Raw genomic sequence first — 20,397 nt, 5'->3', positions numbered from 1 at the left:
TTCAGGTAATAACTTCTCTTGGGCCAAGTTTGGTTGCAGCCTGGTCCCCAGAGCCAAATCTCATGGCATTAAACAGAGCTTACTCCCAGTAAAGGTTCTTAGGGTTACAGCCTTGAGAGAGCCAAAGTGTCCAAGTTAGACAGAAGTCTTCTTCGGCAACAAAATGGGCGAAGAGCTCCAGGAAGCGACGCTGCTTGCTCTGAGAACCTAATTGAGCTATCGAAATACATGTTCTCTCACCGTATCCCTGTTGTATCTCATAATAGTTTTGGGCAGGTGTTGGCTTCTGCCTATTTTTGTCCTAACCCCAACAAATGTGGGCGCTTCCCTACTCCTGCCAACCACTAAACCAGCCCGACGACTTCGTTTCCCAGATGCCGCACGAGGCAGGTCTGGCCTTCGACTGGCTGATTTGCTTTGGCCAAATGGACCCAAACAGGAAGAAGAAGAAGAAGAAGAGGAAGAGGAAGAGGAAGAGGAAGAGGAGGAAGAAGAAGAAGAAGAGGAGGAGGAGGAGGAGGCGGAGGAGGAGGAGGAGGAGGAGGAGTTTGGATTTATATCCCCCCTTTCTCTCCTGTAGGAGACTCAAAGGGGCTTACAATCTCCTTGCCCTTCCCCCCTCAGTGGGGCTGAGAGAGCTCTGAGAAGCTGTGACTAGCCCAAGGTCACCCAGCTGGCGTGTGGGGGAGTGCACAGGCTAATCTGAATTCCCCAGATAAGCTTCCACAGCTCAAACGGCAGAGCTGGGAATCAAACCCGGTTCCTCCAGATCAGAGTGCACCTGCTCTCAGCCACTGTGCCACTGCTGCTCTCAGGAGGTTGGATCCTCTCAAAGAAGAGGATCCCCAGCTCTCCCCAGCAGATAATTCCCGTCGGTCTGAACATGGGGAGACAGCCCCCTCTGGGTGTGTGTGTGTTCGGGAGCAGCTGTCTACACCAGGCTGTGATGGGGTTGCGCGGGGCCACGTAACGCCGCTTCTCATGAGCATAGTGAAACTTCTGGTGGCGAAGGAGCCGTGGGCTCCTGACTCCTGACTCCCTTGATTCATAACAGAGAAAGAAGGTAATTAATAAGCTATTTCCATGTGAATAATTATTGTGCAGCTGAGAGGAAGTGCTGTTTACCTCAGGGTGTGGCGGCACATGTTTCTATGTCTGTGTCAGGCCTGCCTGGCCAGCCGTTGAGTGCGCAAGATGGCCCTGGGCAAAGCCGAGCCTCCAGAAGCAGGAGATGAAAGGCCCAGCGCTGGAGAGCGGAGCGGCGCTTCATGCTTGGGGTTGGGCCGTGGGTCCGGGGTACAGCATCTTCTTGGCTTGCGCAAGGTCCCAGTTCCAATCCAAGGCATCACCAGTTAAGGATCAGTGGCGAACCTATGGCACTCCAGATGTTCATGGACTACAATTCCCATCAGCCCCTGCCAGCACGGCCAAATTGGCCATGCTGGCAGGGGCTGATGGGAATTGTAGTCCACGAACATCTGGAGTGCCATAGGTTCGCCACCACAGAAGAAGAAGAAGAAGAAGAAGAAGAAGAAGAAGAAGAAGAAGAAGAAGAAGAAGAAGAAGAAGAAGAGGAGGAGGAGGAGTTTGGATTTATATCCCCCTTTCTCTCCTGTAAGGAGACTCCAAAGGGCTGCATAATCTCGTCCCTTCCCCCTCACAGCAACACCCCGCAGGGCGGGGCTGAGAGAGCCCTAGCTGGGTGACCAGCCCAAGGTCACCCAGCTGGGCGTGGTGTGGGAGTGCACAGGCTAATCTGAATTCCCCAGAGAAGCCTCCACGCTCAAGCGGCAGAGCTGAATCAAACTTGGTTCCTCCAGATTAGATACACAAGGTCTTAACCTCTCTATCGCCATCACATAGTTCTGACCTACAGAGATAGTAGGTCATGAGAAAGAGCATCCCCCCTTGAAACCGTGAAGAGCGGCTGCCGGTCAGAGTGTATGTACACTGACTTTGATGGATCTGATGCAGGACAAGCGTGTTTCATCTGTGCTACCCTTGCTTCCAATATAAGACATCCCCTTGTGGCCAAGATTTAGCTTCCAGGCTTTGCTGAGCAAACATATGCATCCCCTCAAAGTGCGATTTGAGCTTGGTCAGCCAGGCTCAACGAATAGAACACAGAAAATAAGACATCCCCTGAAAATAAGACATACATCTTTGGGAGCAAAATTGATATAGTGACACGTCTCTTTATTTCGGGAAACACGGTAGGTGCCGCGGGTAAAATTACCATTAGGACAATGGGGCAAATGTCCTCCTAGGCAGCCACCATTTGGTCACATGTGGGGAGAAAATTGCCCCTCCCACTGCACCTTTCCCGGTGTCTGGGGGGCTGGGAACAGGCCCACCCCGCCTCACCCGGGCCTCTGCAAGCAAGGCCAACAGGGGAGAGGCTAGGAACGCTTCAGGTGTGGCTCCAGTGGTAGAGCACCCAGTCCCATGTTTCATCTTTGCGCACCGCAGCCAGAAAGACAGGATGGTAGCTGATGTGCCGCATCCTCCACTTGAGACTTTGAAGAGCAGCCGCCTGAGCAGACGGACCAAGGGCTTCATCTAGTACCGGGATAGATGCCTGTGTGCTCGCTGAGAAGGTCCACCCACCCACCCACCCACCCCTTCTGATATTTAATTTCAGAGATCCCTGGAGAAGAACTAGAACCCGAGAAACACCCCCGTAGCTCTGACAAGATATGATGGTCAAAGGTCTGGAATCCATGCCCCACGAGAGGAGACTTAGGAGCTGGGGATGCCTTCATTTCTGGTGAAGACAGCGCAGAAGAAGAGTCAATTTGCGATCCCCTTCTCTCCTGCAGGAGGCCTGGGCAATGACAATCTTCCCTTGCCCTTCCCCTCACAACAAAATTCTGTAAGGTGGGTGGGGCTGAGAGCCCCAAAGCTGGACAGTCACGGTCACCCAGCTGGCGGTGGAGTGCCCAGGCTAATCTGAATTCCCCAGAGAAGCCTGCACAGCTCAGGGCGTAGAGCTGGAATCAAACCCGTTCCTCCAGATTAGATACACGAGCTCTTAACCTCCTACGCCACTGAAGGTGAAGAGGTGACATGATAGCTCTGTTTAGATATCTTGCAAAAGGATGCTGCAAGTTGGTGAGGGAGCAAGCTTGTTTTCTGCTGCTCCAAAGACTAGGACCAGGAGTCATAAGTTCAAGGTGAAGGAAAAGAGGTTCCACCTAAACATCAGAAAAAACTTCCTGACTGTCAGTGGAATGCACTACTTTGGAGTGTGGTGGAGTCCCCTTCTTTGGAGGTGTTTAAAGAGGGGCTGGGTGGCCACCTGTCAGGAGTGCTTTGGAGGTGTTCCTGCATGGCAGGTTGACCGGATGGCCCTTGGGGGTCTCTTCTAACTCTTTGATTCTAAGATGGGCCAATGGCTTAAACAGAGGCAGGTATTAGAACATCGGAACTTCTTGGGGTAAGACAAGGCAGCTGAAATGTTCCTTACCCGTTTTTGAAATTTCGCCATATTAATAGAAGGTGGCTTCCTCTGTTTAGTCTGAACAAGTAAAACAAGTAAAACAGAGGCCCTACACGTTGATCTACCACCCCGGTTCATCTGCATATGGGGTGGGGAATGGGTCAGCCCCGCTGCAACGTGCAGCCGTCGAGTGGCGAGAACATCAAAACAGAAACTTAGGAGGGACGTTGCAATGGCTTGGGGAGCTTTTTGACGAAATCCGGAATGTGCACAAATTATGTGAAGTTATTTCCCACATAATTCAGCTGTCGGTAAGCTGTAATCTAGGCAGCTGCTGTTTAGCCGGCTGCCAAATGACTTAATTGTGACTTCCTGAAATGCTTGAGCCGCTTGAATAGCCTGGCCTGAACTCATGCGCGGTCTGTCTCATGGGTCTCAGCTCTCTGGTTGGACTGAGAGGTCCTCTCTGATCACAGACCGGGGAGAGTCAGCAAGGAACTGCAACCTGGGGCTACAAGCCTTTCTAGCCACGTTGTTACCCCCAAAATGTGCCAGCATGTTCAATCATTTATGCTGCAGAGCCGACAAGCTATGCACACCTCTGGTTTGCAGACAGGCAACGAATCGGGGTAATCTCTGTGCTTACGTGAATGCCCATCGGAACAATCCTCTGACCCAACCGTATTGTCGTATACTAATGCGGCCGGAATCACTAGGATGTTGTGGGTTTCCTTTGTTAAGGGCCGCAGTCTTCCAGTTCCATTTTTTCCCCTTCACGTTTTGCCTCCCCGCAAATTTTCGATGCAGGCAAAACGTCAGGAGAAAATGTGACTGGAACACGGCCATACAACCCAGAGAAACCACAACACCCTCTGGCCCACTGTTTACAAAATTGTGACAGTCTCCGGAAGTAGTCTTTTTAATAAAGCAGATCAGGGTAGCCAGACCTGGGCCAGCAAGGCTGGACTCAAAGTTTCAAATGCTGAAAAACATCTTACTGTAGTTTTCTTTGCTGTATCCAGGATGGCCCAATGAGCTCCTCAGATCTTGGAAGCTAAGCAGGGTTTGCTCTGGTTAGTCTTTGAATAGGAGACCACCAAGGAAGTCCAGGGTTGTTTGTGTGACCAGATGGGCAATCCCTGGTTCTGAGCGTGGTCCTCTGCAGGCCGATGATTGGGTGGCTGGTTGGTTTAGCCTAGAGTTGCCAATCTCTGGGGATCTCACAGGATTACAACTGACGGAAGGTGGCTGTTTGGATTTATACCCCCCGCAAGAAAGACCCGCGCTACAAGTTCTTTCCAGCTCCTCTCCAAGCACAACAGGTTTTGCCTTGTGAGCCAGGTGCAGCTGAGAGAGTTCTGAGAGAACTGTGACTAGCCCAAGGTCACCCAGCCGGCTTCATGTGTAGGAGTGGGGAATCGAACCCGGTTCTCCAGATGAGAGTCCGTCGCTTTTAACCACTATTCCACTCTTCCTCCCCTGGAGAAAATGGCTGCCCTGAAGGGTGGACTCTGAAGCGTTACACTTGAAGAAGAAGAAGAAGAAGAAGAGTTTTGGATTTATATCCCCCCTTTCTCTCCTGCAGGAGACTCAAAGGGGCTTTACAATCCTTCCCTCCCCCAACAAACACCCTGTGAGGTAGGTGGGGCCGTAGAGCCCGAGAAGTTGTGACTAGCCCAAGGTCCCCAGCTGGCGCAGGTGGGAGTGCCCAGGCTAATCTGAATTCCCCAGATAAGCCTGCACAGCTCAGGCGACAGAGCTGGGAATCAAACCCGGTTCCTCCAGATTAGATACACGAGCTCTGAACCTCCTACGCCACTGCTGCTCCTTGGTTCTTCCCCTTCCAAAATCTCCAGGAATTTCCTACTCTCAAGTTGGCAACACCTGGTCACCTTTTATTATTCCCGCTGAACTCCCGCCAACTTCTTTCTCATTGGAACTCTGGACATTAGCTTCTGAAGTTCTCTGGGTACAGGCCCTGTGAAAAAAAAAAGAAATGACCGGGCGTGGGCAGGCTAAGTCGGATTTGGTCGCTTCATGTAATATTTATTTTCAACATTTCAAACATATTCCAACCCCCCCACCGCCCCCTCCCGAAGAATTAGAAGCCAAGTGCCAATTGTACATGTATCAAGCATATCCCACCCACATCCCACCCCCAAGGTGGTCTCTGCAGGGGGTGAGGCATAAAACGATGCGCTGTTTGGGGCGGAGGGGCGCAATGCCCTCGCTCGCCTCAAGGGGGAGCTGCTCTCCCTCTTAGGAAATCTCCACGCTCAGCCCAGCCTGCAAACAGCAGGCTCATCTAGCAGAAACAGGGCTATTTTTAAAAACCTGTATCCTTTTATTGATGCAGAAGAACCTTTTAGTGCAGCAACAGGGCATTTAAACATTAATTGATGTGGGGAAGAGCTGGTAGCCTGGGGGCAGATCCCAGGAGACAGGTCTTTGGACCAAACTGACCTCTCCTCCTAGGAGACGGGAGGCCTCTGGCCAGCAATTTAAAAGCACACATTCAGCCTCTCTCTTTACCCTCCGAACTGTCTGCCTTGATCCCAAGCGAAGTACGTTTGCAGGCTGGGACATGGAAAATTTTTGTAGGAAAAACTAATTAAAATCTGGTCATTGTGATGTCGGCACCAATGTTGTCTCTTTGCGTTGGGGCTCTCCTCTGCTCATTGCATTTCTCCCAGGGACAAAACGCTCAACGGCGACCAGAAACAGAACCACAATCACACTCTCCCTGGACTGTCTTGTATGGGGATGCGGTGACAAGGAAGGGGGAAATACGTAGCCAACCCATTTAGGGTAGCTGGCCGGCCTGGAGAACAAAAATACCTGCCCCTCGAATAGGCTTCGTGAGATGCTATTTACCTCCGTGCTGTGAAAAACTTCACCCGCCCGTCTCTACAGATTCATACTTTATGGCAAAGGCAGTTGGCGACTCTCAGTCTGTTCTACGCTCAAGAGATGGGCGAAAGCAGAGGCACCAGGGCAGCCACCAACACCTTTCCCGAGGCCCACCTGGAGTTTTTGGAAAGTGGGTGGGGCCAGGTGGGATTCTGCCAGCCGGGATTCTGATTGGCCATTCAAGATCTGCTTGATCACAGGTTTGCCGTGACAGCAGAAAGATCTCCACTGTGTGGTAGAAGGCGAGCTGCTGCCTCCATTGCAGGTCTGGCTCTGCTGCCTGTGGGGCTGCCCCACCACACTGCCTTAGGATGACAAAGGAGGCCACAGGGCTCAAAACGGTTAGGGATCCCTGTAGAAAAGAGGGAAGGAGGTGTGGAGGAATGGGGTTGCACTAAACAAAAAACCGCACGTTGCACCAAAGGTTCCCACCTCCTCCTTTGAGATCTGCCCTCCGCTGCTGCGCGCTGGCACCCAAATATATGACAACTGAGGATCATGGCTGCATCCCCACTTTGTGCTGAGCCCCTGGCAGGGCCCTAGAGGGAATGCAGGGGTCTGCAAGGAAGCTGGATGGGGCCTGAGAAAGGAAATAATTTCAGTGGGGGAGATTTGGAGTCACCGCACTCCTACCATAGCCTGGGACTCAGAGGTGGGATCCAGCAGGTTCTCACAGGTTCCCCTTGGAGAGTGGTTGTTACTCTTGGTATTATTTCCATGCAGTGCCGAGAGGGGGTTACCTATTGGTGATTTTGGCCCCATGATTTTGGCCTTAGTTACGCCTCTCCTCTCAAAAGCAGTGCAGCACGCAGAACTCTGAGGCAGGCTAGGCAGGAGGTGCACCGGCGCGTACGGCAGCTCATGCTTCAAGTGCGGCATTCGCTTTCTCTCAGCCTAGGGATCACAATACCATGCAGCGGCCAAGGCTGCCCCCTGCTACAGTCTCGGCCTCTTAGGAATGTCTGCCACTGCCCCCTGTCGGGCCCCCCTCGCTTCAGCCCCATTGGCGCTTACGCCACCGTTTGAATCCCCCACCACCATGGGAACTCTGTTACTAAAATTTTTGGATTCCCACCACTCACTGACTGCTCAGAATCACTCGAGGATCTTTAAAAGCTGTGACTGTAACGCGGATTTACTAAGACAGGGTCCCCTGCTTGCATTGAGGGCAGCCAGCCTGGCTCAGGTCCAGCCCGGAAGTCCCAATTTCGCCCTCCCTAATCCAACGCTGAATCTCTCTCCCACCCTCGCTCTGTGTGTAAAGGTGTGTGTCGCCTTCCTGCAGAGACCCCCCCCTCGAAAGCAACAGAAGTGCTACTCTAGAGCAGAATCGTCCTCGACAGAGAAAAATCACAGCTGTCATACATTTTTTCTGCGCCAGGATGAAGGGCACGTGCAGTCTGCTAAGCTGTCCCTGGAAGCGGGGCGGATCCAAAGCCATGAGTTGTGCAAAGAAAGGGGCGCCAAGCAGCCAGGAGAGGGCCCGGGCACCAAGCCTTCCTCTCTCCTCCTTGCCCCCAGGCGGCCCTTGGCCCTGAGAGCGCTTTTGTTTAAGCTTATTGCTTTACGAAGAGAATGGCTCTTTCCCTAGAGGTGGGGGAAGATGTTCTCATCATGGAAGAAGTCAAGTAAGAAACAGTATCTATAAGAGAAAGAGAGCTCACTGCCTCCGGCAGACAAGAGAAGCCGCTTGGGTTTGAGGGGGGGTGAATGAGTGGCGGAAGGCCCCCCCCCCCAGAGGAAAATCAATAGGCGGGAGGAAAGCAAAACTGTGTGTTAAGCTGGATTCAATTTCCCAACAGAATTGGTGTGGTAAACAAAGGACTATCAGTGAAGCGAGGCTTTGGGGCATAACCAAACATTAAACAACCCCCTTTGGGGACTTCAGACCCAATTTACCACAGGGGACGCAGTTGTCATTTCTCAACACAGTGGTCCCCGGTTTCAGAAACCACGACTCTGCAGGAAACTCTGTATTTAACAGTTGTACCTTCTCCCTAAAGACTGCTGTGAATTGTTGTTGGGGCGGGGCAGAGATCTCAGGGCCAAATCAGTTGTCGCTGGTTTCTTTTTTGGTATATACCCAGTTTTTTCCCCTTTGTACTGGGCCTTTGTACTGGGTGGAAACCTCAAAACGGCGCCCGCGAACCCCCGATTTGCATGAGAACCAATTGCATGGAAGTTCTCTTGCACGAGTCCTGCAGAAACGAATGGCATTCCAGTGGGCCTTGGGCGGCAGAACTCCTGATCCGGTGGGATCCATAACGTGGCCAGTCTGTTAGTTTCCCCCTTGGCTATTCTTAATGGCATCTGATATCTCAGTGGGCTCCATCATTCCTAAGACAGTGGTGGCTTCGGCGGCTTGGTAGTCCCTGACTCTGTCTCACCTGGTTCCCTCTTAGCTCCCTGGGAATCCTTAAGACCACCACGAACCCCACAAACGAGGGATAAACACATGACCAGGAGACAGAAAGAAAACAAACAAAGAAGCATACGTAGTAACACAACCTCGTACATGGAACCACAATGCTACTGATGACTCGAGGAAGGTGAATTGCTGCCATGTAAACCAATTGTGTGCTTATTTTCCAACCGCCTTCCCCCTTTTCCTTGTTACAGTGTGCCTGCCCCTTTAAAAAATCAGGCGTATTGATATGGAAAGAGAGGCAAAGCAGCTGGTAGTTCTCGCCTTAGCAGGGGGCGGAGCCTCTCACCCGCCAGCCCCCTAAGCTCAGTTGCTCATGCCATATAGTTGTATTGTAATCTAAGCAGCTGCCACGGGAGAGGGCAGCCCCCCCCATCCTCGCCTCCTCTCCTGCTCCATCCGGGACATGCGGCCACGGATATTTGGTTCATGCGCCGGGGCGAAGCTCTGTGCCTCCCACAGTACTAAGAGGCAGCAGCTGCTGGAAGAGCATGTGGGGAGGAGCTGGTTGGTGGGGACAGAAGCCCCACAGAGGAGCGGAAGGATATGCAGTCTGTTGGGACAGCAGCGTGCACAGTCCCGGGCGCCAAAGTGTCCCTACGCCCGGGACTCTTTTTTTGTATTGGGTTTGTTACCCAGAAGTGCATCAATTTCCTGGACAACTTGGGGTGTCAGCTGGGTTAGAACCTGCAAAGGAAGATGGTATCGGTTAGGAGAAAATGCAGACGTCTATATCCTACCTAGAATCTCTTTCTCTTAGGACCCTACGCCAATATGTATTTCATGTCTCTACCTTAAAATTAAAACCCTGCAGCCCTCAACCTGCCTTTGGAGCCGCAGGAAGAAGCAGAGGTTTAACTCTTCCACTCCCTTAAACATACTAATAGCAGTGCTTCCCAAGAGTGAAACCAAACGGAGATGGAAGAGTTAAATCTCTTCTTTCTCCCTCACATGACTCCATGGCAAATTGAGGCAGCCCGTTGCTTGCAGTTTGCATTTTAGATGTGTGCTTTTCATCACTAGTCTGTTTGGGCTTTTATGCAGCAACGGTACTTTATTCTTTCTATATGGATGCAGGAATAGGTTGAATAACTGTTTCTCTGAGCCTTCCAAATAGGATTGCAGGTTCTTCACCACCCCTGCCTGCATGGTTTTACTTGCAGGACACGGGAACCAGAACCTGGCAATGCACATCTGGAGGGTCATGGAAGTTTGACACTCCGTGCAGTAGCGAATGGTAAGCACAGAAAGAAATTTCAGGAACAGAAAATGCTGTACTGGGTGCGGGGGGGACGGTATTCCTCATTGTTCAATTTTAAAAATGTTTCTACACCCTATGAAAGCAGTGTTAAGAACATAAGAACATACGAAAGAGCCTGTTGGATCAGACCAGAGTCCATCTAGTCCAGCTCTCTGCTACTCGCAGTGGCCCACCAGGTGCCTTTGGGAGCTCACCTGCAGGATGTGAAAGCAATGGCCTTAAGAACATAAGAAAGAGCCTGCTGGATCAGACCAGAGTCCATCTAGTCCAGCTCTCTGCTACTCGCAGTGGCCCAAAATGTAAGTCTCTGGGAGCTCGGCCATGTGGCAGGAGGTGTGGTGCCATGGCTGCCTCTGCTGCTGCCCTTCTTGTTACCCTGGTCTGCTCTAGGCTCTTTGCAAACCCGGATCAATGAGGGACTCATGATTGGGAGCCAAAGAGCCGCACTTCTCCTGCATGGGGCCCCATCTGTCTCAAGCTCCCTTTTAAAGCTGCCATCCAGGCTAGAGGCCACCACCACCTCCTGGGGCATACAAATGGTCTAAAACACCAATCACACGCTGCTGATGAAGCGTTTCTCGATTAGTCCTGTAATTCTTCCCCCCAGTATTTTCAATGGATGCCCCCTGGTTCTAGTGTTAGGCTTGTGTTGTCAAAAGCATGCGTATGGTTAGGATGACTTCTGGCATCAGTGACATTTAAATGAACGGACAATCCTTTTCCATTCTGCCAGGCTACAAAGAGTTGAATCGTGGGCTGGAAACTCATTGGCAATTCGCCCACGGCTCACTTTTCCCTCTTCCTCCTCTCCACTTTTACACACACACAAAAAAAATCAGCTCGTAACTCCCACCTGTGGCAGGTTTGCTGCAAATGTTTGATGCGCTTTCTTGCATGTGTAAGCTCAATTCCGGGTCTTTTCCCCTTTCCTTCCCTTTTCAAGTGCAAAGCTGACAAATGGCAGCCAATGATTTGCAGAGTAATTAATCGCACCAAAACGTAGCTTGGGTCCCAACTTCAGCCTCTCCACCCGAACGGAACCCAAACTCTCATTGTTTATTCGGGCGCACGGGACGCTAAGGAGGACGGAGCTGACCCCCTTCCTCAACGCAGGCACCAAGCTTTGGGGATGGCAGATTTATGGGGAGGAGGAGGAGGGGAGGGAAGCAAGAGGCATGAGTGAAGGCGGGCATCTACAGACTTCTCCAGGTTTTCAAGAAGACGGGTGTCCCTGAATGAAATGCATCTTCTCAAGAAGCGAAGAAGCGTTGCCCCAACTACGGCCACCTTGTTTGCCCTAAGAGAACCTTGAGGAAAACGTGGTAGAACTTCTTGTGATAAGGGGCCAGCGGGCACGCTGGACCAAACCTCAAGCAACGTCTCGGCTGTCCCCTGCCGTCTGAATCCCTCTCCCACCACTGAGGTCACAATCCAGAGAACCAGACCACCGCAAACGACCCAAATTAGCCAAGCTGACCCACGGACAGACACACAGCTGTCTACGGCAGGGGTGGCCAACCTATGGCGCTCCAGATGTTCATGTACTACAATTCCCATCAGCCTCTGCCAGCATGGCCAATCCCCAGATAAGCCTTCACAGCTCAAGTGGCAGAGCAGGGAATCAAACCCAGTTCTCCAGATTAGAGTGCACCTGCTCTTAACCACTACACCACTCTGGCTCCCACCGGGATGCTCCGAGGCCACCACGCATTTAAAGGACCTGTGTCCCTGTGCGAGGTCTAAGGAGGCCAATTGGCCATGCTGGCAGGGGCTGATGGGAATTGTAGTCCATGAACATCCGGAGCGCCATAGGTTAGCCAACCCTGGTCTAGGGTGACTTGTAAATTGGGTAAACTGTGTATTGTAAACATGAAGTTGCCATGTACCGAAACAGGCCATTGGTCCATCGAGATCAGTATCGGCCCTTCTGATTGGCGGCTGCTGCCCAGGTTCCCAAACACAGAAACGTATTTCAAATCTCCTACTGCCTGGTCCTTTTAAAATGGGAGATGCCAGGGATCGAACCCGTGCCGAGCAGATGCTCTTCTACTGAGTCACAGCTCCTCCCGTAATATTTACACAGCCTTTCCCACTGATTTAACCCCTGGACTCCCTGTGGGGCAGGAATCCTGGTATGCCCCACCTGGAGGGGTAGCCGCTTCTAGGGGCCCCGTCCATCTCCCCCTGTGCCCCCCACCCCCAGCCTCCTGCTCCCTCACCAATGGCCAGCCAAAGCACTGCATACAGCCCAGGCGCTGCAATGGGATGGAGTTCCCTTCCACTTCAAGCTCCCGCTTCTTCGCTGCCTGCAGCTTCTCCTTCCAGCCACTGGTACACCTGCTTGGAAGGAAGCAGCGCCTTCAGGATGTGAGGGCCCAAAGGCAGGCCTGAGCATCCCCCACTGACTCAAGAAAAGCGATTGTTTCACATCTGAAAATGCCAAAATAGGATCCGAGTTCAGGTGGTGGGCGACTTGAGACTCCAGATAGCATTTCTCATCGTTTCCCCGCCAGCATGGCCAACTGGCCATGCTGGAAGTGGGCTGTATGGGAACTGTAGTCCACAACAACTGGAGTGCAGCCAAAGTCTCGCCACCATGGTCCCGGTCCAGAGGTGGGATCCAGCAGGTTCTCACCAGTTCCCCATGAGTGGGTTACCACTCATTTGTGTGTGCCGAGAGGGGTTACCAACAATCGTTCTGCTCTTCCTAGGCAGTTCCGCATTAGGTCCGTGTAACCATAAAGTCTCCTGTTGTTTCCCAGGCTGGTCAGCAAAGGTAGAAAACGGGACAATTCTCCCTGTTGGACTGTTTTAAAAACATGTTTTAGAAATACGGTCAAGTTCCTTGTTTAAGGAAAGTCTCCTTCTTTTGATTTCTAGAAACAAAATGAAGTATTTGAAAGCATTAAGTATTTGACAGGCAGTCAACTAGAGGAGAAGTAGTTGTTTCTGTTGGCAGCAGACGACAGGACTTGCTATAATGAGTTTAAATTATGGACAGAAAGATACCGGCTGGAAATTAGGAACTTTTTTTTTACAGTAAGAGTTTTTTACAGTAACAGAGAAATTATTCATGTCCCGCCCCGGAATGCCCGGCCACGCCCCCGTCATGCCCCCCCCATCCCCATTGGCGCTACGCCACTGTTTGAATCCCACCACCATGGAAACCTGTTACTAAAATTTTTGGATCCCACCACTGATCCTATCGCAGCCGTGGACTTGTAGCCTGCCCTGGGCCTGACTCCAGGGCCCAGGTAAATTATTTGTTTGAGGATTACAATCTCCTTTCCCTTCCCCCACACCCCCCAACAAACACCTAGTGAGGTGGGTGGGATTGAAAGAGCTCCGAAGAACTGTGACTAGCCCAAGGTCACCCAGCTGGTGTGTGTCGGAGTGCAGAAGCTAATCTGAATCCCCCAGATAAGCCTCCGCAGCTCAAGTGGCAGAGCAGGGAATCAAACCCAGTTCTCCAGATTAGAGTGCACCTGCTCTTAACCATGACACTACACTGGTTCCCACCGGGATGCTCGGAGGCCACCGCGCATTTAAAGGACCTGTGTCCCTGTGCGAGGTCTAAGGAGGGGGGCGCGAGGGGACTGTACCTTCATGGAGGCCCGGCAGTTCTCAGGCACCCGTTCCTCGTACTTCCCCGTGATGAGACCGCACGCCAGAGGGGACCATGTGATGGCCCCCACCCCTAGCAGAGCAAGAGGCAAGGCAGGAGGTAAGTAGGATGAAAAATACTGAGGTCTTCTCTCCTTCTGCTCCAAGAATGGCTGACCCACGGACCGTCCTTGCCCCGTTGGCGAGACGGTGGCCCCCAATTTTGCTGACTCGTGGATGGCTCTCCGATTATGCCTGCTGCCCTTGAGTCAACCTGTACATCCCCACAACTCACTCCCATAAAACCCAACACCCCCGTCTTCCTCCCTTACCAATTTTGTGGTACAGCTCAGGGAGCTGCGTCTCCACCTTGTCCCGCTGGAACATGTGATATTCCGCTTGCTCGCAAACCGGCGGGATGAGGTTGAATTGCCGGGCCACGGAATACGCTTCCTGGTTCGGGGAGAGGGAGGACATTGGCATGATTTCATGGAATTGGAGCCCACCTTCCAGAGCGGCCATTATCGCCGGAGGAACTGATTTCTATGTTCTGGAAATCTGTGTCATTTGGGGAGGAGACGCCGCCCCTACAGCAGTGATGGCGAACCTTTTCGAGGCCGAGTGCCCAAATTGCAACCTAAAACCCACTTATTTATCGCAAAGTGCCAGCACGGTAATTTAACCTGAATGCTGAGGTTTTCGTTTAGAAAAAACGGTTGGCTCAGAGGGCAAGCGCTAATCGTGAGTAAGTTCTGGTGGTAGTCAGCTTCGCTCGAAGCTAACTGTGCAACAATTCCAGCCGGGTGAATCAACTTAACCCTAGAGGCGAGCTTGACTCAGAAGCAAGCCCCATTGCCAGCAACCGAGCTTACTCCCAGGTAAAGGATCACGCTTTAGTTCTTCGCGTGAAAATCAGTGGGGTTTAACAGCGCTTAACAGGGTTACCTACACTGCTTCCCCAAAACTAGGTCTTAGGTTTAATGCTAATAATCGAGCCCAGCAGCCCAGGCCAGCCTAGATGTGTTGGGGCGGGCACTCTATGCATGCCCAAAGAGAGGGCTCTGAGTGCCACCTCTGGCACCCGTGTCATAGGTTTGCCATCACTGCCCTACAGCATGCTTTTCAACCACCTCCTTTTCTGCATGTACGAACCTGACCTTAGCCCAAAACAAGCATGCACAGAACACAGGAAGAAGAGGTTTTTTTAAAAATGTATATCCCCCCTTTCTCTCCTGTAAGGAGACTCAAAGGGTCTTACAATCTCTTTTCCCTTCCCTCCTGCCCCCACAACAAACACCCTGTGAGGTGGGTGGGGCTGAGAGAGCTCCGAAGAACTGTGACTAGCCCAAGGTCACCCAGCTGGCATGTGCTGAAGTTCACAAGCTAATGTGGTTCCCCAGATAAGCCTCCACAGCTCAAGCGGCAGAGCGGGGAATCAAACCCGGTTCTCCAGATTAGAGTGCCCCTGCTCTTTAACCACTGCAATCTGCTGTCTCTCATTCAGACTCTGGGTTCATCAAGGTCCGTATTCTCCACACAGGCTGGAAGCTGCTGTCCAGGGTCCTAGGGAGAGCTCTTTCACACCATCTGGAGCCTGGTCTTTTAACTGGAAATGAAGTTGGGACCTTCTGCATGCCAATTAGATACTCTACCCCTGGGCCACAGCCCCGCCAAGCACCCAGCGCCCCCACGAACCCAGAACTTACCATAATCTCCATGGCGCTCCAGCGAGAAGTGCCCCAGTACATGGCCATTCCTTGGTTGATCACGTACGTCATGGCCCGGACAATCTCTGCAGGGGAGAAAAGACGGGTGAGGCTGGGATTGGGTTGTGTCTCTCCCTGCTGAGCGTCCTCTCTCATTCGAAGATCGGCCGCTCCCTCACCTCGCGGCCCTCCAGATGTTACGGACTACAGTTCCCATCATCCCCTGCCAGCATCATGCTGGCAGGGATGATGGGAACTGTAGTCCGTAACTTCTGGAGGGCTGCGAGTTTGACACCAGCGCCTTACAGGGTCCTCACAGGGGAAGTGGTGGACGCCAGCAGGCTGACGTGTCTGCTAGCTCTGCTAGGAACGGAACCTCAGCAGGTCGAATATCTGGGGTGGTGGGGAGTAGAATTAAAGAAGAAGAAGAAGAAGAAGAAGAAGAAGAAGAAGAAGAAGAAGAAGAAGAAGAAGAAGAAGAAGAAGAAGAAGAAGAAGAAGAAGAAGAAGAAGAAGAAGAAGAAGAAGAAGAAGAAGAAGAAGAAGAAGAAGAAGAAGAATTGGATTTATATCCCCCCTTTCTCTCCTGCAGGAGACTCAAAGGGGCTGACAATCTCCTTGCCCTTCCCCCCTCACAACAAACACCCTGTGAGGTGGGTGGGGCTGAGAGAGCTCCGGGAAGCTGTGACTAGCCCAAGGTCACCCAGCTGGCGTGTGTGGGGGAGTGCACAGGCTAACCTGAATTCCCCAGATAAGCCTCCACAGCTCAGGCGGCAGAGCTGGGAATCAAACCCGGTTCCTCCGGATTAGATACACGAGCTCCTAACCTCCTACGCCACTGCTGCTCCTGACCACCCCCAAATTTCTGTCTAGGGTTGCAAGCTCCAGATTTGGGGGGGGGGGGAGGAAGGTGAAATCTGGGGAGGAGGGGATTTGGAAAAGGGGGGGACACCTCAGATAGGTATAATGTCACAGAATTCATTCTCCAAACCTGCTACTTTCTCCAGAACTGATCTGTATCAATCAGGAGATCAGCTGCTACTCTGGGGACTCTCCAGGCCCCACCTGGAGGGTGGCAACTACCTGTTGTGTCCCATGGGGAAGAATCGGCTTCTGACTACATTCGTGCTGCACAGCCTGCTAGTTCACAGCGGATGAGAAGCCTCAAAGGGCTTTTCCTTTAAAAAAATGTAAATTACTCCCTTGGATACGTTGCTTATTTCCACTTTTGGATACTTCCGCTCCAAACAAATAAATCGGTGTCCGGGATTTTTCCAGATTTAAAATATTAACGTTCAGATTTTGTTTGCCCTCTCCCCCACTCTGCAAATTGCACAACGGGTTCAGTTGTGGGTACCTACGACATTACAAAAACACACAACTGCACTCCTGCTTGCAATCGGGACTCACAGCGAGGGAACTCATACGTTGCCCAAACCCTGCCAAATGCTGCATTTATTTGCCACGGGAGCAAATTAAATTGCCCCTCATGAAAAGAAGGAGGAGGAGGAGGAGGAGGAGGAGGAGGTTTGGATTTATACCCCACCAGTCTCTCTTGTAAGGAGACTCAAGGTGGCGTACAAGCTCCTTTCCCTTCCTCTCCCCACAACAGACACTTTGTGAGGTAGGTGGGGCTGAGAGAGTCCAGAGAGAACTGTGACTAGCCCAAGGTCACCCAGCAGGAATGTAGGAGTGCGGAAACACATCTGGTTCACCAGATAAGCCTTTGCCACTCAGGTGGAGGAGTGGGGAATCAAACCCGGTTCTCCGGATAAGAATCCACCTGCTCTAAATCCACCACTTCACACGCTGGTGCGCGCGCGCGCACACACACACGGTTACAAAAACGTCACAAAGGTTTCTGAGCCCACTCCCCACCTGGCAGATTGTACTTGGGCATGGGGTGGGGGGCTCCAGGGGATAGAATTTGGGTTATGCACAGAGGAAGTTTGCTTATCCTTTGACGAGAGAGGTATTGGGAGGTCAGGGGGTCAGGACTAACAGGAGGCAAAGGATCTGGGGAGAGGGGAGCCAGAAGGATGGTTTGTGGGTTTTTGTTTTAAGGGGAGGGGCTGTAGTACCTTCCAGCAAGAGCAATCGGAAGTTCGGGTCACACTCTGCAGGGGGGAAGGAGAGAACGGGTGAGAAGCTGACGGGAGTTCGGGAGTCTGCCCGGAAGCGGAAGAGACGGACTCCCGACTCTGCCACGGGCTCCTGCGTCTGGCCGTGTGGGCAAGTTAGACACACTCTCTTGGCCACGTTCTCACCACCCCCAACTGAAAAATATGACTGTGGCCCATTTCCCAAGATGGCTGACGTGAGCGCAGGCATCCAGTTAAATACTTTATACAGATCTAAGTGGAATATGCAGAGACGGCGGGGAGGGGGGATGGCACCTGTGGCAAAACCTGCTCTGGGCACCCTCCACCACCCCTGCGCCCCCCCCCCACTTACCTGGCTGGGCCACCATTGGGGGCCCCTTGGCTCCACCCTGCCAGGCTGCTCCGGCTAAAGGACCAGCCTGGATGGGTGGGGCGAAGGGGAGGGGTGCGGGGGGATTCTCCACCCCCCACTGACCAGCTGGCATGCGCCCACATGTCCCCATGAGCGCTCTGCCTCTGAGAATATGCAGATAAGGATGCCGAGAGTCTCCCAGCCCCAAAGGGATGTGCTTTATCTACCCCAGGGGTCTGCAACCTGTGGATCTCCAGATGTTCATGGACTACAATTCCCACCAGCCCCTGCTGGCAGGGGCTGATGGGATTTGTAGTCCATGAACATCTGGAGAGCCAAAGGTTACAGACCCCTGATCTACCCTGTGAGCTACCCTGAGTTCTGTAAGGGAGGAAGGCGGCTGAGGGAGGCCTTCTGTCTGGTACGGCAGGTGTCTAAAGGCATGTTAAAAAGACCGGGGGGGGGGCATCCCTCATTGCAAGAGGGTGGTCAGGTGGCAATGGAGACGCCCTTGAAGGTTTTTTTTTGGGGGGGGGGATCCGCTCACCTTCCATGGGACTGTTGGAGTCCATCCGGTTAGCAAACACGATGTCCACATATTCCAACTGAAGCCGCTGCAAAGACCCTTTGAGCCCTGCAAGTCCAGGAAGAGGGGAATGTTAGCGGGAGAGCCCCCCAAAACCTGACAAGGTCCCTCAAAGCACTTAGAAACAGGCTGCCCCTTATCGCCCGTCCCAGAACACACCCGCCCGACCCTCGGCTTTCCAGACTTCAAATCCCACCAAACCTTTCCTAGGTAGGAAATTCTGGTTCTCTTCACCAGACTCAAGACAATTCTGTCTTCACCTTAAAACCCCAAATCCTTCCCTCCTAAGGGTGTCACCCTCCAAAGGACCCCAGAGATTGTCGGGAATCGCAACTGGTTTCCACTTCCCTGGAGGGTGGATTCCCTGGCATTGTATCAGACTGAGTTCCCGCCCCTCCTCAAACCCCACCCTCCCCAGGCTCCGCCTCCTCACGCCTTCATCCCCTACCCCCTGATCTAGTCTCCCCACCACCAGTCCCGACCCCTCCACACATTCACTATTCAGCTCACCCCCTTCGCGCACCTTCCCCACACCTTACCCTCAATTATGTGTTTCCGGGATAAGCCCCTTTCAGTCTCAGCCCTTTGAGGGGGGAAACAAAGAAAAAAGAAATGGAGGGGAGGGTATTCAAAGCACAACCCTCCCTCAACACTCCCTTCAGCAGAGACTCATTCCAACACCTCGTTTCTTGAAGACCCCCTGATGCCTGGAGCACAAATGGTTGAGCCCTCAAATGGTTGAGCCCTCAATGAATGGTTGAACCCTCAACGAATGGTTGAGCCCTCAAATGGTTGAGCCCTCAATGAATGGTTGAACCCTCAATGAATGGTTGAGCCCTCAAATGGTTGAGCCCTCAATGAATGGTTGAACCCTCAACAAATGGTTGAGCTCTCAATGAATGGTTGAACCCTTAACGAATGGTTGAGCCCTCAAATGGTTGAGCCCTCAACGAATGGTTGAACCCTCAACAAATGGTTGAGCCCTCAAATGGTTGAGCCCTCAACGAATGGTTGAACCCTCAACAAATGGTTGAGCCCTCAAATGGTTGAGCCCTCAATGAATGGTTGAACCCTTAACGAATGGTTGAGCCCTCAAATGGTTGAGCCCTCAATGAATGGTTGAACCCTCAACGAATGGTTGAGCCCTCAAATGGTTGAGCCCTCAATGAATGGTTGAACCCTCAACGAATGGTTGAACCCTCAACAAATGGTTGAGCCCTCAAATGGTTGAGCCCTCAACGAATGGTTGAACCCTCAACAAATGGTTGAGCCCTCAAATGGTTGAGCCCTCAACGAATGGTTGAACCCTCAACGAATGGTTGAGCCCTCAAATGGTTGAGCCCTCGACCCAACTGCCGAGCCCTCGACCCAACTGCTTCCCCCACCCAAGCCCACTCCTTCCACCACTTCTCTCTGCAGCCAAACCCCTTGACCTAGATCTCTGCTGCTCTCCTTTACAACATGCAAATTTAGTGTCCCCCCAACACAGAAGACCTTCAGACCCCCATCCTTTCCCAATGTATCATCTGAACTTACTGGCCACCCCAGTAGATCTTCGTTGTGACAACATAGCTTGAACGCCTGCAACGGATGAAAGGGAGAGGGTTAATATGGGCTCTGGGGGAGGGTCTCCTGTTGAATCTGGGGCAGGGGCAGGGCTGGGGGAGCCTTGATGCTGGGGTGGGGGTGTTGTTTACCTCCATGCTTTGCTCTTCAAGATGTTCCCCAGGGTTTTTTCGGCTCTGGAAGGAACATGACAGGAAAGGTAAAAATAACGCCAAGCGGAAAGCTCCGATCAATACATTCAATCACTCAGACCAAAGCTGCGCCTCCAGCCCGATCGATCAGTGGGGCTGACGAGGACACGAAAAGACTCTGGAGCCGCAAAGACATGGCCGCTCCTTCTGCCAAGCCGGGTGGAAAGGCGGTGCCAGAAGACCAGCTCCCAACGCATCGCCCAGGGCACCCCTTAGCCGTTTGTGTCTTTGAGAGGGAACGCTTCCGTCTCGTTCC

General features: G+C 52.4%; 1 protein-coding gene across 3 annotated transcripts in view; it reads right to left on the bottom strand.

The window, feature by feature from the left end:
* Nucleotides 1-9,349: 9,349 nt before the first annotated feature.
* The window catches only part of KCNAB3 (potassium voltage-gated channel subfamily A regulatory beta subunit 3), a 47,578-nt gene continuing 36,530 nt past the window's right edge, over nucleotides 9,350-20,397 (bottom strand). For 2 of the 3 annotated variants that reach the window (XM_048517437.1, XM_048517440.1), the window contains exons 5-15: nucleotides 20,082-20,126; nucleotides 19,921-19,965; nucleotides 18,924-18,967; nucleotides 18,346-18,432; nucleotides 17,426-17,461; nucleotides 15,345-15,430; nucleotides 13,971-14,091; nucleotides 13,638-13,732; nucleotides 12,255-12,372; nucleotides 11,066-11,156; nucleotides 9,350-9,461 (exon numbers count right to left, since the gene is read on the bottom strand). In XM_048517437.1, coding sequence (XP_048373394.1) covers nucleotides 12,319-12,372; nucleotides 13,638-13,732; nucleotides 13,971-14,091; nucleotides 15,345-15,430; nucleotides 17,426-17,461; nucleotides 18,346-18,432; nucleotides 18,924-18,967; nucleotides 19,921-19,965; nucleotides 20,082-20,126 — 613 coding nt within the window. In that variant the 3' untranslated portion in view covers nucleotides 9,350-9,461; nucleotides 11,066-11,156; nucleotides 12,255-12,318. The remainder of the gene's footprint in view (nucleotides 9,462-11,065; nucleotides 11,157-12,254; nucleotides 12,373-13,637; nucleotides 13,733-13,970; nucleotides 14,092-15,344; nucleotides 15,431-17,425; nucleotides 17,462-18,345; nucleotides 18,433-18,923; nucleotides 18,968-19,920; nucleotides 19,966-20,081; nucleotides 20,127-20,397) is intronic. The other variant, XM_048517438.1, reaches the window with a different exon arrangement.

This window comes from Sphaerodactylus townsendi, linkage group LG15, assembly GCF_021028975.2.
Source record: "Sphaerodactylus townsendi isolate TG3544 linkage group LG15, MPM_Stown_v2.3, whole genome shotgun sequence".
Taxonomy (NCBI): domain Eukaryota; kingdom Metazoa; phylum Chordata; class Lepidosauria; order Squamata; family Sphaerodactylidae; genus Sphaerodactylus; species Sphaerodactylus townsendi.
Note: the sequence above shows the minus strand (reverse complement) of the source record. Positions and strands in the feature narration are given on the sequence as shown.